The sequence below is a fragment of the Pygocentrus nattereri genome, chromosome 13 (genome assembly GCF_015220715.1).
Source record: "Pygocentrus nattereri isolate fPygNat1 chromosome 13, fPygNat1.pri, whole genome shotgun sequence".
Taxonomy (NCBI): Eukaryota; Metazoa; Chordata; class Actinopteri; order Characiformes; family Serrasalmidae; genus Pygocentrus; species Pygocentrus nattereri.
Window position 1 is genome coordinate 16,507,811 of NC_051223.1, and position 14,720 is coordinate 16,522,530.

The 14,720-nt window shown below is 38.5% G+C and overlaps 1 protein-coding gene and 1 non-coding gene across 4 annotated transcripts in view; one reads left to right on the forward strand and one right to left on the reverse strand.

The window, feature by feature from the left end:
* The first annotated feature begins 204 nt into the window (after window positions 1–204).
* trnac-gca lies at window positions 205–276 on the forward strand. Its single transcript has one exon. It is a non-coding gene; the product is annotated as a tRNA-Cys (tRNA).
* Window positions 277–1,103: 827 nt separating this feature from the next.
* plxdc1 (plexin domain containing 1) overlaps window positions 1,104–14,720 on the reverse strand; it is a 32,550-nt gene continuing 18,933 nt past the window's right edge. The window contains exons 3-14 of one of the 3 annotated variants that reach the window (XM_017693161.2): window positions 12,871–13,014; window positions 12,513–12,582; window positions 11,010–11,132; window positions 9,529–9,647; window positions 8,094–8,193; window positions 7,893–7,988; window positions 7,705–7,786; window positions 7,536–7,596; window positions 6,305–6,431; window positions 4,879–4,914; window positions 3,482–3,642; window positions 1,104–2,085 (exon numbers count right to left, since the gene is read on the reverse strand). In XM_017693161.2, the coding sequence (XP_017548650.1) occupies window positions 1,963–2,085; window positions 3,482–3,642; window positions 4,879–4,914; window positions 6,305–6,431; window positions 7,536–7,596; window positions 7,705–7,786; window positions 7,893–7,988; window positions 8,094–8,193; window positions 9,529–9,647; window positions 11,010–11,132; window positions 12,513–12,582; window positions 12,871–13,014 (1,242 nt within the window). In that variant the 3' untranslated portion in view covers window positions 1,104–1,962. Of the gene's footprint in view, window positions 2,086–3,481; window positions 3,643–4,878; window positions 4,915–6,304; window positions 6,432–7,535; window positions 7,597–7,704; window positions 7,787–7,892; window positions 7,992–8,093; window positions 8,194–9,528; window positions 9,648–11,009; window positions 11,133–12,512; window positions 12,583–12,870; window positions 13,015–14,720 lie in introns of all 3 variants that reach the window. The other 2 variants (XM_017693160.2, XM_017693162.2) reach the window with 2 other exon arrangements.

The window sequence follows — 14,720 nt, forward strand, 5'->3', positions numbered from 1 at the left end:
TCACTGTTTCATTCGTTAGCTGGTTAGCTAGTTAGCTTAATATAGCAGGGATTAGACCGCATGAACATTACAAACATTGAATTGCTTCGGCAAATGTAGCAACGCGACTGTTCTAAACAACATAAAAATCAACACACAGAAACAAACTTGACATACATAGTTATAGTTCTATATCCCAAGATGTGCTCGCCGTTTGCAGCAGATGGGGGTATAGCTCAGTGGTAGAGCATTTGACTGCAGATCAAGAGGTCCCCGGTTCAAATCCGGGTGCCCCCTGTTTTTGACTTTTTATTTAGGTAGGGACAAAACTAAGCAATTTAACATTGAAAACTTAATAAAAAATCTACCGTGACAAACGAGTCACGAAACAAAAAAACAATAAATGATAGTTATTTGCTGACACCATATCGTATGAATTTAGATTGACCAACTCATTTGTGATTATTAGTTAGTTATTAGATGTATTTATTAATAGAACTGACATTTTTAGGGTGGATTCAGGTGAATTGGTACAGTGTGTTGGGTAATTATGGGATACATGAATGTTTCTTCTGCTCATTTAGGCAGCAACAACTACAATCTAAATAAACTGAATAAGTTTATGAAGTTCTCCATAGCCAACTGTACCCTAAATTTTCAATGATCTGAAGAATAAATAAATGCAATTTATTTTTTAATATTTATACATTAAATCGATTTGACTCAGTGTAGTTCACTTTATTGGCAGGCTATCACTAACTGTGTCACCTATACTGGCCTGTAGATGCTGCTGTTGACCAAAGTGTTCAAAAAGTCTCTGCGTCTGTCTTTGTCTTGGCATCAAGAAATGGAGTGCCTTGGTGTACATTTATATGCACAGTGATATAAATAATAATTAAAAAAAATTGACCATTATTATTTTTACCCCATGCTCCAAGTAACATATCACACTTTTTTTTTCAAAACAGCATTTTCACTTTATTGGTTCACTTTTTGCACACTGTATGTTCAAAACGAGACACGGTAATGAGATTTGTAACGTACTTTCAACCTTCTACAATAATGTACTGACTTAGCCCTGATGTTGTTCACAATAATTTTTCACATCCAACCATCTGAGCTAATTACAGTTGTAGTTTGACTTTAATTCCAAACTGTAACAGTCACTGAGTTATGTAAGGACAGTAACACTTCAGACAGTAAATTAAAACCATTTCTTTGGGACTGGCTATCCCGTTGCCTGGACAGGGCACTCATCATTTTTGGGTCCTCAAGCTCTTCATATTTTGTAAAAATTATAACTGCGAAGGCACACATTTGTTCGCAATATGTTTGTTTTGTTTTTTTTAAATTGATTTGTCTGTCCATTAGATTCCTTACAACACTGTGGTACCTCTGAAAGAAACTCACTTCTAAGGGTCTAAATACAAAACAGGGTATGAGATCAGATCACGTTATGTCACTATTACTAATGAGATCGTTCATTTAAAGTGCAGTCCAGTCCATGTGGCTAACTGAGAATTAAGAGTCATAGACTTCTTTTCGTTTCAATGAACACAGCACATTAGAAAACACAAAATATCCTTTTTTTCAAAATGAAAATTCTATAAAGTTATATTGTACTGTACATGAACTGCAGAGTGTCATCATGGCTAACACAAGTCCCATTCCCACCGGCTTTGCAAAGAGTGTAGTCAGCGAACTTGCCAGTAACATCCACAGTTCCTTAATAAAAAAAAATAATAATAAAAAAACAAACAAAACAGAATTTCCTCGGTCCTAACTGAATAGCATGAGAAGTGTTGCAGAATGGACTGTCAAATCTAGGAAGGCATAGAAAGCTTGCAAAGTAACTATGTCAGTCTCTGGTGTCCCTTCAGCGGTGGTTGAAAGCCCATCATTGTCTCTTTGTCTTTGAGCTCTCCCACCAAAGGTAAAATGAAAGGTGTGTGATGGCTTCTTTGTGCAGGAAGTCCCGCCTCCTCAGCACTGCTCCGCCTCGATGAATCCCTCCTTTTCATGAACCCCAAGTTCAACCTCAGCATAGCTGGAGTGGCACCCCTGGTTTCGAAACTTCATGGAGGGCCAATAATTATTTGTGCGCCGCTGTAGATGAACAGAACATTGCAGCATTGTCAGTGCTACTGCAATTAAACCACCATTCAGAAGTCTGGAATAATTTGATTTATTAAAGCAATGGTCACCAACCCTCCTCCTGAAGATTTACTCTCCTGCAGAGTTTAGTAGCAACCTACATCTAACATTATGCATCCCTTTCCTTAAAACTAATAAATCTAATCCAGCCAATCAAGAACTTCTGAAGAAGTTCATCAGCAGGGCAGATTGAGGTTGTAACTAGACTCTGCAGGAAGGTAGACCTTCAGAATCAATGTTGGTGTCCACAGCATTACAGGGATACACCTAATTGTTTTTCAACCAAATCTGCTGCATCTGTAGCTGACAGTCAAGTACCATGGATAATCGTTTCTGTGCTTTTCTCTGTACAGACTTGACACAAAACACATTTATAATAGAAGCAAGTGAGCAAATGATGTGTTTGCAGTTCTTTTCTAAATTTAGGCAAACAGCAAAATCATGACATCTGTACAATACAGATGTGGTAGACAGAGATTAGATGGAATGCAGGACTATTTCTTCAATATTTTTGTTATTTGATATAGTAATATACAATACATACAGCATATACAGCATGTATAACACATACAATGTACATTTAAATATTATAAGCTAGACACCAAATGTTGCGCAGGACCAACACAATTGAATCATTTAAAGGAACAGTTGGATGAAAAATCTAAATTTACACAATTTTCCGCTTCCTCCACATGTTGTCTATCCAACAAGAGATATTCCACAAGGCTAACATTGCTAACAAACAAAAGAAGTCCGAACTTCGTCAAACCACATCTAGGTCTTTATTCACACAGACTTGTTGATGTGGCTTAGGACACAGACTGATGAGCTGGGAAATACAAAAATCAACAAAGCACAGTGTAGCCGAACACAGCAGGCTATCACTTTGGGCAACAGGTGTTGCACTGAACACTAAATCCCATTAGTTTTGTAGCACCAGCACCCTAATTTTTAAGAAGCTAAATGTGGATACCCAAAATGTTATCCACATTTAGCTGATCAACGTGGTGTCCACATTTAGCTGTACAGACAAAAGCACAGAAAAGATTATCCACCGTACTTGACTGTCAGCTACAGATGCAGCAGATTAGGTTGAAAAACAATTGGAGAATCCCTGTAATACTGTGGTCACCAACATTGATCCTGGAGGTCTACCTTCCAGCAGAGTCTAGTTACAACCTCAATCTGCCCTGCTGATCAACTCTTGATTGATCAACTCTGGACAAAGTGAAAAACTAAATGTGATTTTTCCTTTAAACATCAAACATAATTGGTTGTATATCATTGAAAACATCGACTGGAAACATGTGAACAGTATTGTGATTTGACAGAAGCAGTCAGTTTTTACCTGCATGAGGTAGAATGGAGGTGCAACAGTGGGGTGTGTGTTGATGTAGTAGACAGCCAACAGCGTCAGGAACACCAGTAGGACGAGGGCCGCAACCACACCCGCAATGATTGCTGTGTGCTCTGGAGTTTCTTCATCACCAGGAGTCGGTAAATCTGGAACTAATTGGAAAATGAAAGAAACAGCTGCAGCTGTTAGATAGTACATGTTTTGGAAGAGAAACGGTACTTGTCTGTAGAACTGTCGAAGATTCAGGCACTTCTGAATGAACAAAAGCAGAAAAGACACAGACTCAGGGGCCAGCACAGCACATTTATAGTGGACAGCAAGTCAGTAAACTGGCACTATATTCTCGAAAATAAACAAGCAAAAAGGGTTCTGGAGTGGTGATACAGAAGAACCACATTTCCCTAAAGAACCTTTCAGTGGATGTTTCACGGACAATAACTTCAACACAAGAACATAAAAGCCTGCACACTTGCCTCTATCATAAGTGTGTTTTGAGTCACTGTTGAGTCAGATTTCTTTTACTAAACAGGAGACTGTGTATAAAATTATAATTTGAATATTCCTTAAAGAACTGTCCAATTAAAGGTTCTTACAGTGGTTCTTTTATGGCATTTTTCAAAGAATCCTTTTGGCATGTTTATTTTTCACAGTGTAGTGATCAGATGGTTTTCTAAGACAAGCGCGCAGTTGTATGCGAAAGTTTAAATACCCCCAGTCAAATTATACATTCTGTTCATTTTCTAAGTGAAAATAAGTAAACTTGTCCTCTACAGGGAACAACCTTAAGTATGGAATTTTTATATTTATTTGTTCAACATAATGGAAATTAACTACACATGAACTATTAAATGTGCTTTAACTGTTGCCCAGACCACATTTTGTGTTTTTATTCTAATAAATCAAGTTTAATTTAGCAAATAAACAAAGTAATTGTGCGTTAAAATGAGCACAATTAGAATGGTGTTCTGCAACAAAATGTAATTTGACCAGTGATGCCCAAACTTTTGCATACGACTGTAACTTTAGCATAATGCTAAGCTATAGCACGGTGCACAGTGAAATGTAAAATGTGCTGAGGGCAGCTGCTTTCAAATTACACCCAGTCTGTATTCATACAAGAATGTCATTTGGTTAAACCGAGTAAGAGTCTGCAAAAAACAACAGCAACCACTGAACTGTGATTACTATGGACCACAAATAAACCAATGATCTCATCCGGAAGAGAATGTTTTATAAGAGGGCAGGCAAGGTCAGATATTCACAATCGTATCACAATCCTGTTAGTGTTTATACAAATGTTCTCAGCTAATTTTGCGTTGTAAATCATCCATGAACACTTAAATTGACATTAAAAAACTTTAGAAGCACCAAAGCAGCGGCCAACTCACCATTGCCATGGTGGTGTAACAGGAGTTTGGTGTCATCTGCAGAGAGAGATTGTTGTTGTACATGGAGAGATGGCAGAGCACAGACGGAGGCAGGAACAGCACAAGAGCAAGTTTAGCAATTAAGCGCACATGCAAAATGCATTCACCACACACAAGACAAGCACAAGTAACACATTAATGTACGGCTTTTAAGACTTCATAGTGCCTTCAAGTGCAAAGGCAAAGTGTTATTTCAAGCTCCTTGTGTATAAGAAAGGTCAAAAAGACATATTTGCACTTAATCAGACTTATTGTCTAAGCATCTTCAGTATTTATAGTGTAACTGTGAATGACACCCATTGCATGTACGTTATCTGTAAATCTACACCATGGAATAAACAGTTTCTAGCGAATTGGTTCAAAGTCAGAGTTAAAAACACATATTGTACTTTTTACTGACTAGGACTTTAAACTAAAAATCTTTTGCTTTGAGAGACCCTGTATCTTATGAATGTTTATTTGATTAAAACAAATTAAACATTCTATTTTGTCACTAACAAAACAATCATAATAGCTCTATCAAGTGCTTCAGTAGTAACAATTTCAACAGGGATGCTTTTAGCTAACTTTGAGCTCAAACACAAAAATGCTAACCAATACCTGACTAGCAAGCATTTGCTACACACATAAACATTTGTACACACATAAAATCATAATATTCTTCATTACCCCCTAAAAATGCGAGGCATATTACATACTCAGGCTTATTATTCAGTAACTACAGGGACTTCAGTGCAAATTGGTGGAGCTATTCTTATGTTACAGAAGTGTGTAATGCAACTTTGGGCCTGCTTTAAGATATTAAAACACAAAAAATGTTAATTTACTGCAGAAGATATGTGTTTTGGTAGTGACCATTTTGTTGAATGTTACCCAATGATTTTCAGACTTTGGGACACATTTACTTCAAAACAATGAGATCTAACTGCCCACCATGTGGCCACGAGGGACAGAGATTCAGTCTCGCTTCCTGCTCTACAATGCAGGGGTGTAGCTAAAATAAGATTATGCCTCTGGACTAAAACTCGACAAATCACTATCAAAACAAAGAGTTTTGAAGTCAAAACTTTCAGCTTCACTTAAAAATAATAAAGATCTAAAAAAAAAAAAAGGATCAAGTGTAAATTTTGGGGTTAGGGTTTAGGACAGTCACTTCACAATAAAAAGTACTTTATAAATGATGACTTTGTATATATTTATCTCATTACTATCTCAGTTATTGCTTTGGGTTAAATACATCATAACATAATCCTTGTCCAGTGTCCAAGTTATTCATTGTTTTTATTGTTTTATTTATTTATTTATTTTGGGACCACAGTTTGAGTTCATTTAATAGAATGGCCCATATACAGCACTGTATGTGAGAAGTAAATGTATGACGACTCACCATCAGTGACAGGGTTGCCTGGTCTGGCTGCAGGGGAAGGCGTGGCTGCAGGAGCAGAGGAGCTATATGGGCTGATGGAGCTGTCTGCACCTCCCGGAGTGTAATCTTCACATGTGCCCTCTTTCGCCTGAGCACACAAAAGAGGGATCATGGAATATTACAGCCAGGGCCATTTCTAACTTTGAACCCCAAGTGTTAACCTATTTTCCCATAAACAAACATTTCATTTGACCAGGGTGTCCAAATAACATACAGCTCTAAAAAATGAATTACAATTAAATGATCAAAGTATTGACTGCTAGGAAGCAAGACAGCTAATCAGCCAATTTGGCTGTATTAGACAATTCAATTACTAATAGCAATTATTTATATGGCAATTGATTGTCTGTAAAAATGTATGACTATGACAGGCCTAGGCATTTCAGCTTTCACTACTTGCTAGCTATATTCGCCTTATAATTCCAGTGCAAAACTAACAAAGCAAACCTCAGGCACAAAACATGTTTTTGCTGATCAACCACATTCAGGATAATGGGAAAACTGCAAACGTTAGATTAAGTACACCTCCTTGTATCTACAGTCTTTGTTCACTTTCTCAGGTTCATTTACTGTATAAGTGCACTTTGTAGTTCTGCAATTACAGACTGCAGTCCATTTGTCTCTCACACTTTGTTAGCTCATATTACCCTGATAGTCAATGGTCAGGAGCCCCACATGGCCACAACAGAGAGGTATTATTTGGCTGGTGGATCAGAAACAGCAGTGCTGCTGGAGGTTTTGTCTCTGCTGGACTAAAAATGGTCCACTAGCTAAAATGATCCAGCCAACTGTGTCCTGTGGACAGCATCCTCTTACCACTGATGAAGGATTAGAGGATGACCAACACAAACTGTGCAGCAACAGATAAACCATTGCTTATGACTTTATATATATATAAAGTGGACCAAGAAGATAGGAGTGTCTAATAGAGTGGACAGTCTTTCAAATCTCCAGCAGCACTGCTGCATCTGATCTACTCATATCAGCACAACACACACTCACATGCTACCACTACAAAGTGCATCTATATGATAAACGGAAACTGATAATATGCAGATAGTGTGTAGTTGCAAAGAGGTGTACTTAATGAAGTGGCTGGTCAGGGTAGATGCCTCATTCAAACAGAAGAGTAGTAAAGGCAGCCTTGTGTATAATTAATAGAGCTGGGATATGTTCTTAGTTGCTCTTCTACCTCCTCTGAGCAGCTGAAGTCAAGCCATTCTTGTCTGTGTCTGTCTATCCCATCTGAACACCTGAAAAACAACAAAGATGTAAGCATGTACACAAAATTGCATGAAAAGGCATTTTAGAACTACAGAAAGGTAGTAAACTGCACCATTTAAGGCCAGCATTGTTCCTACCTCTGCAAGACGTTGCACCAGCCACAGCCTGACGTGAGGTTAGAGTGCAGGCACTGGTCACAGGTGGTGTGTTGGAGACAGGCTGAGTGAATGAAAATGGAAGGAATGGAGAAAACATTATTAAAACTAGTCCATCTCTCTAGTAGAGTAGAGTTAAATCTGGCTTTGATTGAGCCCCACACACTCACTGGGTAATGGGGTGAACTCAAAAGCAGAGCGGTTTATAATCTTAGACGTGTCCACTTCAACACGATTGTACTCATAGATTGTCCTCCTTCTGGCATCTGCTGAGATGAGAATGAAACTCTATTAACAATTTTAGGACTAATCCCATGAGAAGCAAGGCTTTTGGAAAGATGCTTAAAAGGGGTGTTGAAAAAAAAACTAACCTCGGGATTGTGGGGAAGGGAGAAAGGCCATGAAAGCATCAGACAAGCCCACCTTCACTGGGTGCTCAGTAGAGTTAATCTTCTCCACAGGTAAAGGAACCTAATTACAGAAGACATCTCATAAGGTCCATCAGAAGGAACTGCATGTGCCTTATGCCTGTGTTACATCTTTGAGAATAACTCTGACCCAGTAACTGAAGTGTTGGCCATTTAATTAAGGTATTTACGGCATGCATGGCAGAACCCATTAAGTGATCTCATCTCTTTTTTAAAGTGATATCATGCTGCAGCCCTGGAGCATCATGGGGTAAGTGCTTTGCTCAAGGAGACTTGTTTCCTGCGTTAGGTACAACCTACAGAAATTGGAGACCACCTTAAACAAGTACATAAAATTGTACATGTGCACACAGATATTGCAATAACCTAACCTATCATGCAGCAAAACCGGTGTCGTTACCTGTGTAAAAAGAACATTTTGATAAAAGTACTACTTTCTGCCAGACTGCATTTACCTGATATTTCCCCAGGCTACATTAAAAGTTAATTTGCTGACATGCTATTGTAATAGGCTCCTAGAAAAGCTGACAGCTTCTCCTCTCATTCTCTTGCAAGTAGGCTATTATATTTCTGTGTAACTGAATAGATCTTTTGACAAATAATATTTGTTCACTTTCCAGCCAAATCCTGCAACACTCATTCTATCTTTGTATGCCTGCTAGGTAGTTTTTTTAATATTAGGAAATGGTTATGTGCCAATCACATTTTGAGTGGTGCCAATGACAGAGCTGTGTAGGACAGCTACCACCCCTGCTTTTAAAAAGGAAACTAAATGGCTGGAAAAGGGCCACAAATTGTGTAGAGGATACTTGCTCAATATAAACATACTACATTTTTTCTGTTTTTACTATATTTTTATTTTTCATTTAATAAATAACAAAATTATTAACTGATGCTAACTGTAAATGAAATCTTATGTGCACCAGTTAATGTGCTTATGACATCATGCTAATCAGTGGCTACTACCTTCCAATCATCGTATTCAGCAGCTTTTGCTTTAATGAGAAATCTTATTGGGTTGTCTGCGGTGGGGGTGGGAGTGGGGGGTTGGATTATGCTTCAGCCTGACACTGTAACTTATATTTGCCCATTTTACCTCTGGGGTATTGTTGTTGCTTATGTTTAAAATTATAACAATTTTATCACAAAAAAGGAGACATGCTGAGAGCAAGGAGTGGGCCAACATTTTTTGTGCTCACTTTGGGACTTAACCTGGAACTCTCCTGCTCCAGCATATTTGAATTTCTGGTCTACAGCCCGAACATGCTGCTGCCAAGTGTTTTTCTTAGGTTTTCTTATGTTTCTTGGCTCCATAGGAAACTTGTATCATTATTTTGCTTCCCCTGAGCCGATGCTGTTAACCAGTGGAAGGACTCACATCTCTGTAGCCAAAGATGATGGTGCCGTTGCGATGGAGAGCGGTTTGGAAGGTGAAGGATCCCTCTGCCTCCCTGCCCTGCAGCCTCACCTTATCCCACTGCACCACAAACACCTCACCTAGAGGATCAGGGGTCAGGTCAAAGGTCAGGTCAATATTCACAGCACAGAAGTTTAGCATTTAGGTAAATATACCAGAGAATTTGTAGTTTGGAGAACTGCCTCTCAGTAATGCATTCCAGGTTTGACAAATGCTAGAGGGCGCTCCCGAGTGAGTCAGAAATAATTGAACTAATATGGGCTCATAATTGGGCTCATATGCAAAATCATGGTTTCTAATTACTTAATCATTTTTATACAGAAACATGAAGCAATTTTCTGAACAGAGAACAGCACAAAATATTTCAGCACAGCGGTTATTTTTGAACACTTTTAATCTCCAGTTACAGGATTTTGTGCCTCACATACTATATGTTCATGAAGATGAGCACAGACCACTTTACTCAGCCTATGAGCTCTCCAGCTTGCCAGGTATACAGCACTCCATAGCAGTAATCCTAAACTGTCCTTATGTACTTAAATACAATTTTGACCGATGACAATACTTTTACTTGTCATCTGTGCTACAAAGTTTGCTTCTCCTACATTTCTTTTGAAATTAAGAGTAGTAACAGGGAATAATAATAAAACTTTTTTATTCCCCCTTTGACTACAGTAATAGCCACTATTTTTCTAGAAGACTTTACACTAGATGTTGAACCATTGCTGTGAGGATTTGATTGCATTTAGCCACAACAGCTTTAGTGTAGTCTAGAATTAATGATGCATTTTTAGTTCTGGATCACAACCCCCACATCCCGCAGGCGCTACATCACTCCAGAGAATATTGCTCAAAGGAGGCTTTATATCCATCTAGCTGACTCTTGGCATTGGGCATGGTGATCATAGGTAGAGCTAAGGCAATGCAGCTGTTCCAGAGCTCCAAAGCTTTCCTATTGGGATTTTGCAAGCTGTGTGTGCAGCTGTAGCTGGATTCACTTGTTATTTGGATTGTCCAGATACTTTTGAGAAAATAATGTATGTCATGTCTCTTACATGGTGAACTATATATGTGCACTTTCTCTTGTACTTCTTGTTGCAGTTTTTGCACAACTCTGGAACCTGACACCAGGAATTTCACTGCAAGAATTATACATTGTGTAGCTCCTGCATTCAACAAATATGCAGTCAAGTATAGTTGTAAGGACAGTGATCTACTTTTTCTTTAACTTCTTCAGCCAGAGTTCTAGTAAAAAGTATGCAAAAGTTTGAATGTGAGTTTATTTTAATACACAATTTCTGTTCATTTGCTAAATTCAACATATCGGAAAAAGTAAAACAGGTAATATAAAATGTGCCTTAGCTTTTTCACAGGCCACATTTTCAGTTTTAATGAAGCTGTGCATTAAAATATACTTATAGTCTTCATTTGACCTCACTCACCATTGTCCAGGTAGCATACAGTGGAGTTCTTGGAGAAGCTGGGGTCAAAGTTGGCCATGAGTGGAGCGATGTACTGGGTAGCTGTCAGCATGCGGTGTGTAATCTCACCAGTGAAGATGAAGCCTGTGGAAGGTCAAGAAATCAAAAGTGAAGGTTTCCAACCAAAGTCAATGAGATGTTTTTAATATGTAGAAAAATATTAAAGATCATTCTATTATAATCCACTGTGGTACAAATCCATTTCCTCTCAATGATATGAAAATAATTATGAAAATTAATTAGTGCAGCAGACTGCTGGATCTAGGATACATTGAGCAGCCAGACAGATTCATGGTCACTTTTCCCATCAGTGTAAGACAGGCGAGAAGGAATCTTTAATTAATAAAGGTCTCCTCATTAGTGTTCCATTTTTCTCATGCTAATTTAAGAAGCAGTCAATATGGGGAGACCATTATCATTATAAAGTTTCCTTAGGTAACATTTAGCTCATGAAAGAAAAAAAGAATCTACACTGCCCTTATATGACCAGTTCTGCTGTTATTGACCTGAGAATACAGCCTTTGCACAAACTGCTGGATTATTATTCATCTTCAAACAAGCTTCGCAAAACACTGGAAAAATTCCCATTGAACCAAGAGAGAAACTGTAGCTCATTTATTTAAAATACCTAAATTTACAACAAATTGATAATCTCAATGATGTGTATTCTGTATTCTTGTGAAAGGTCACACTGATAGATCACAGCCCAGGTCTGTAAACTCAATGTTGAAAAGTGCCTCTGAATAAAGTGGCATTCAATTTTCATTAGGGGGAATGGATTCTGCCAGTGCACAGCACAGATACAGTTAATAGTTGAAGTGTCGACACACTGACCTGCTATTCACTGACCTGCTATATACTATTCTGCTATTCACTGACCTGCTATATACCAATCTGCTATTCACTGAACTGCTGTACACTGACCTGGTATATGCTAACCATAATAACCTGCTTTACACTGACTTGTTATACACTATAGCATATGCTATATACTGACCTGCTATACATTGTCCTACTATATACTAAAATGCTATTCACTGACCTGCTATATACACTGACCTGAAATTCACAGACCTGTTATTCACTGACCTGCTGTACACTGACCTGGTATATGCTAACCATAATAACCTGCTATACACTGAATTACTATATACTAACGTGCTATTCACTGACCTGCTATACACTGACCTGATATTCATGGACCTGCTATTCACTGACCTGCTGTACACTGACCTACTATATACTAACATGCTATTCACCAACCTGCTATTCACTGACCTGCTATACACTGACCTGCTATACACTGACCTGCTTTAAACTAAACCTGCTGTACAATGACCTGCTATGCATTAAATTGCTATACACTGGCTTGAGACATACTGACCTGCTTTACACTGGCCTGCTATATATTGATCTGCTATGAAAGAACATAAACTACAGGTTAACTGAGTGTAAGTGCACTACCTCCAGTTGCTATGGTGATTTGCCTCACTTGGTGTCCATAGAAGGGGAAGACAAAAGACAGAGCCACTCGCTAGAGAGAGAGAGAGAGAGAGAGAGAGAGAGAGAGAGAGAGAGAGAGAGAGAGAGAGCGACAGACAGACAGACAGAGACAGAGAGAGACAGAGAGAATAGAGAGAGAAAGCGGAAAGGAGAAAAACAGGAAAGGTGGGAGTGAATGTAAAAATGACCAAGGAGTATTTAATTATGAAGCAAAACGAGATGTTTGCCTGTGCTCGTAACCACAACCTTGAGCATAAATCCTGCATGTAAAAGCTTTTGCAGAGATTTTTCTAGGTGTATTTATGTATGACTGTCTTACCGCTGCCTGTCGGTGTGTGTTGGACAGAATGCCATGCACTCGGACTTGACCCTGCTGGACTGAGTTCAGGTCCACCCAGAGCTCCCGAGTTCGTCTGTCGCCTGGACCAAAACTACGCCATGAATAATACCTCTTAGAGTCCTCCTGGGAGAGAGAGAGAGAGAGAGAGAGAGAGAGAGGGAGAGAGACAAGGTCAAAAAAGGATGATGTACTAAGTTTGAGGGCCAGATGTACAAAGCCTTTAGTGACAGCCTTCAGGCACAAAAAAAGACATGTTCTGACCATGTGTTATTTATGAAACTGGTATACAAGGCTAAACGTAATGCTGGACAATAGATGGTCTATACTAGTATATTGGCACTGGTGTCACACAACAATAATGATATTTAGTTTTAATGATACCAATAGACTACAAAAAACATAACCCCTTAAATGCCCTGTACTGGGTCCAAACCTTTATTTCACACTTCTGCAATTTAAGAATAACTGGAGTAATTTGCTTTGTAGTCCACGTAGTTACTAAACAATAAGCCTTAATTCTGAGACCTAATTTAAGTAACAATTGTTATGTTTTCGTTAGCTTAGAATGAGCCCTTCAGATCTACATACATTTCTCATTTTTACTTTGAAGCAGCAGCTTGAAATTGGTGGCACTATAGCAGCGTTTGAAAGAAGAAGAATCAGTGGCTGCTGCGGTGCTGGCTAACTGTTTTGTGTTGTGAGAAGTCTAAGAGACCAAATTTTGTCAAATGCAAGATCACACTTATTATTTAGCGCAAGAAAAAGCAATACGGCCTGAATCCTCAAAACCATCATGGCCACCGTAGACTCTACTGCATGCTTGGAAAGGGTTGGGTGAGGGTGGGGTATTCTGTTAACTGTAATCTCCAACCTCAACCACTAGATGCCACTAAATCCTACATACTGCTCCTTTAAGGGAATAACTGCCCTGTACATTACAAGTTTCCTCTCTTTTACTATTTTCAGCATTTTAGGATAAAAATACAGGTGAGAAATGCAGCCTGCATTTCAACAATTTTCAAGGACGCTACTGGAGTATCTGGAATACTGGAGTATTCTTTTGTAGTTTTCTGTCACACATAATTGTTTACATTCATGTTCTTTAACAACTATCAAAGAAAGTTTAGCTTGTTGTTATTTTTTTTTAAGTTAAGTGTAAATTGAATTTAGTTTTAGTGAGTTGAACAGTTTTTATCTTGCAGGACAGCATTTAATTTACATCAGTGCTGTACATGCCAGCTTACTATCATTCACCTCAGCAGTATTTTCTCCATCAAATTTCCCGCGCTGGCTCTTTACTGATGACATGACAAAGCAGCCATGCTAAACCATTCTGTTTTGCATTATGTAATTCAGACAAACAGCCTTCATAGAACAGTGATACTGAGCCCTCACCCGTCTCAGCTACAGCCTAACTTTTGGAATGCAGCTACTCACTTTATTAGCCCCATTTCACAGTGGCCATAAAATGCAATTTTCTCCTGTTTTGAGGTCCCTCAGTTGAACTACGCATGTTTTTCTTCAAAAATGTGGTTAGAAAATATTTTGATGGATTTTGAAGTAGAGTCAAACAGGATTTCCATCTTTGTTGATGAGCAAGCAAGTCAACATTTATAAAGTTTTTAAATTACATATTAATGCTATTTTTCCAATTTAATGCTACTGTTTATATTTTTATCTCAGCATGGCTGTCTTAGCATTTTTATCTCAGCATGGCTGTTTTCACAGCAGGGGGTTCTCAATTCCTTCCCTTTCACCCCTCTTTACTCACTAACAGTTCAACTCAGAGTCACAACACTTCACACACAGAGAGCTGGCAGTTAAAAATA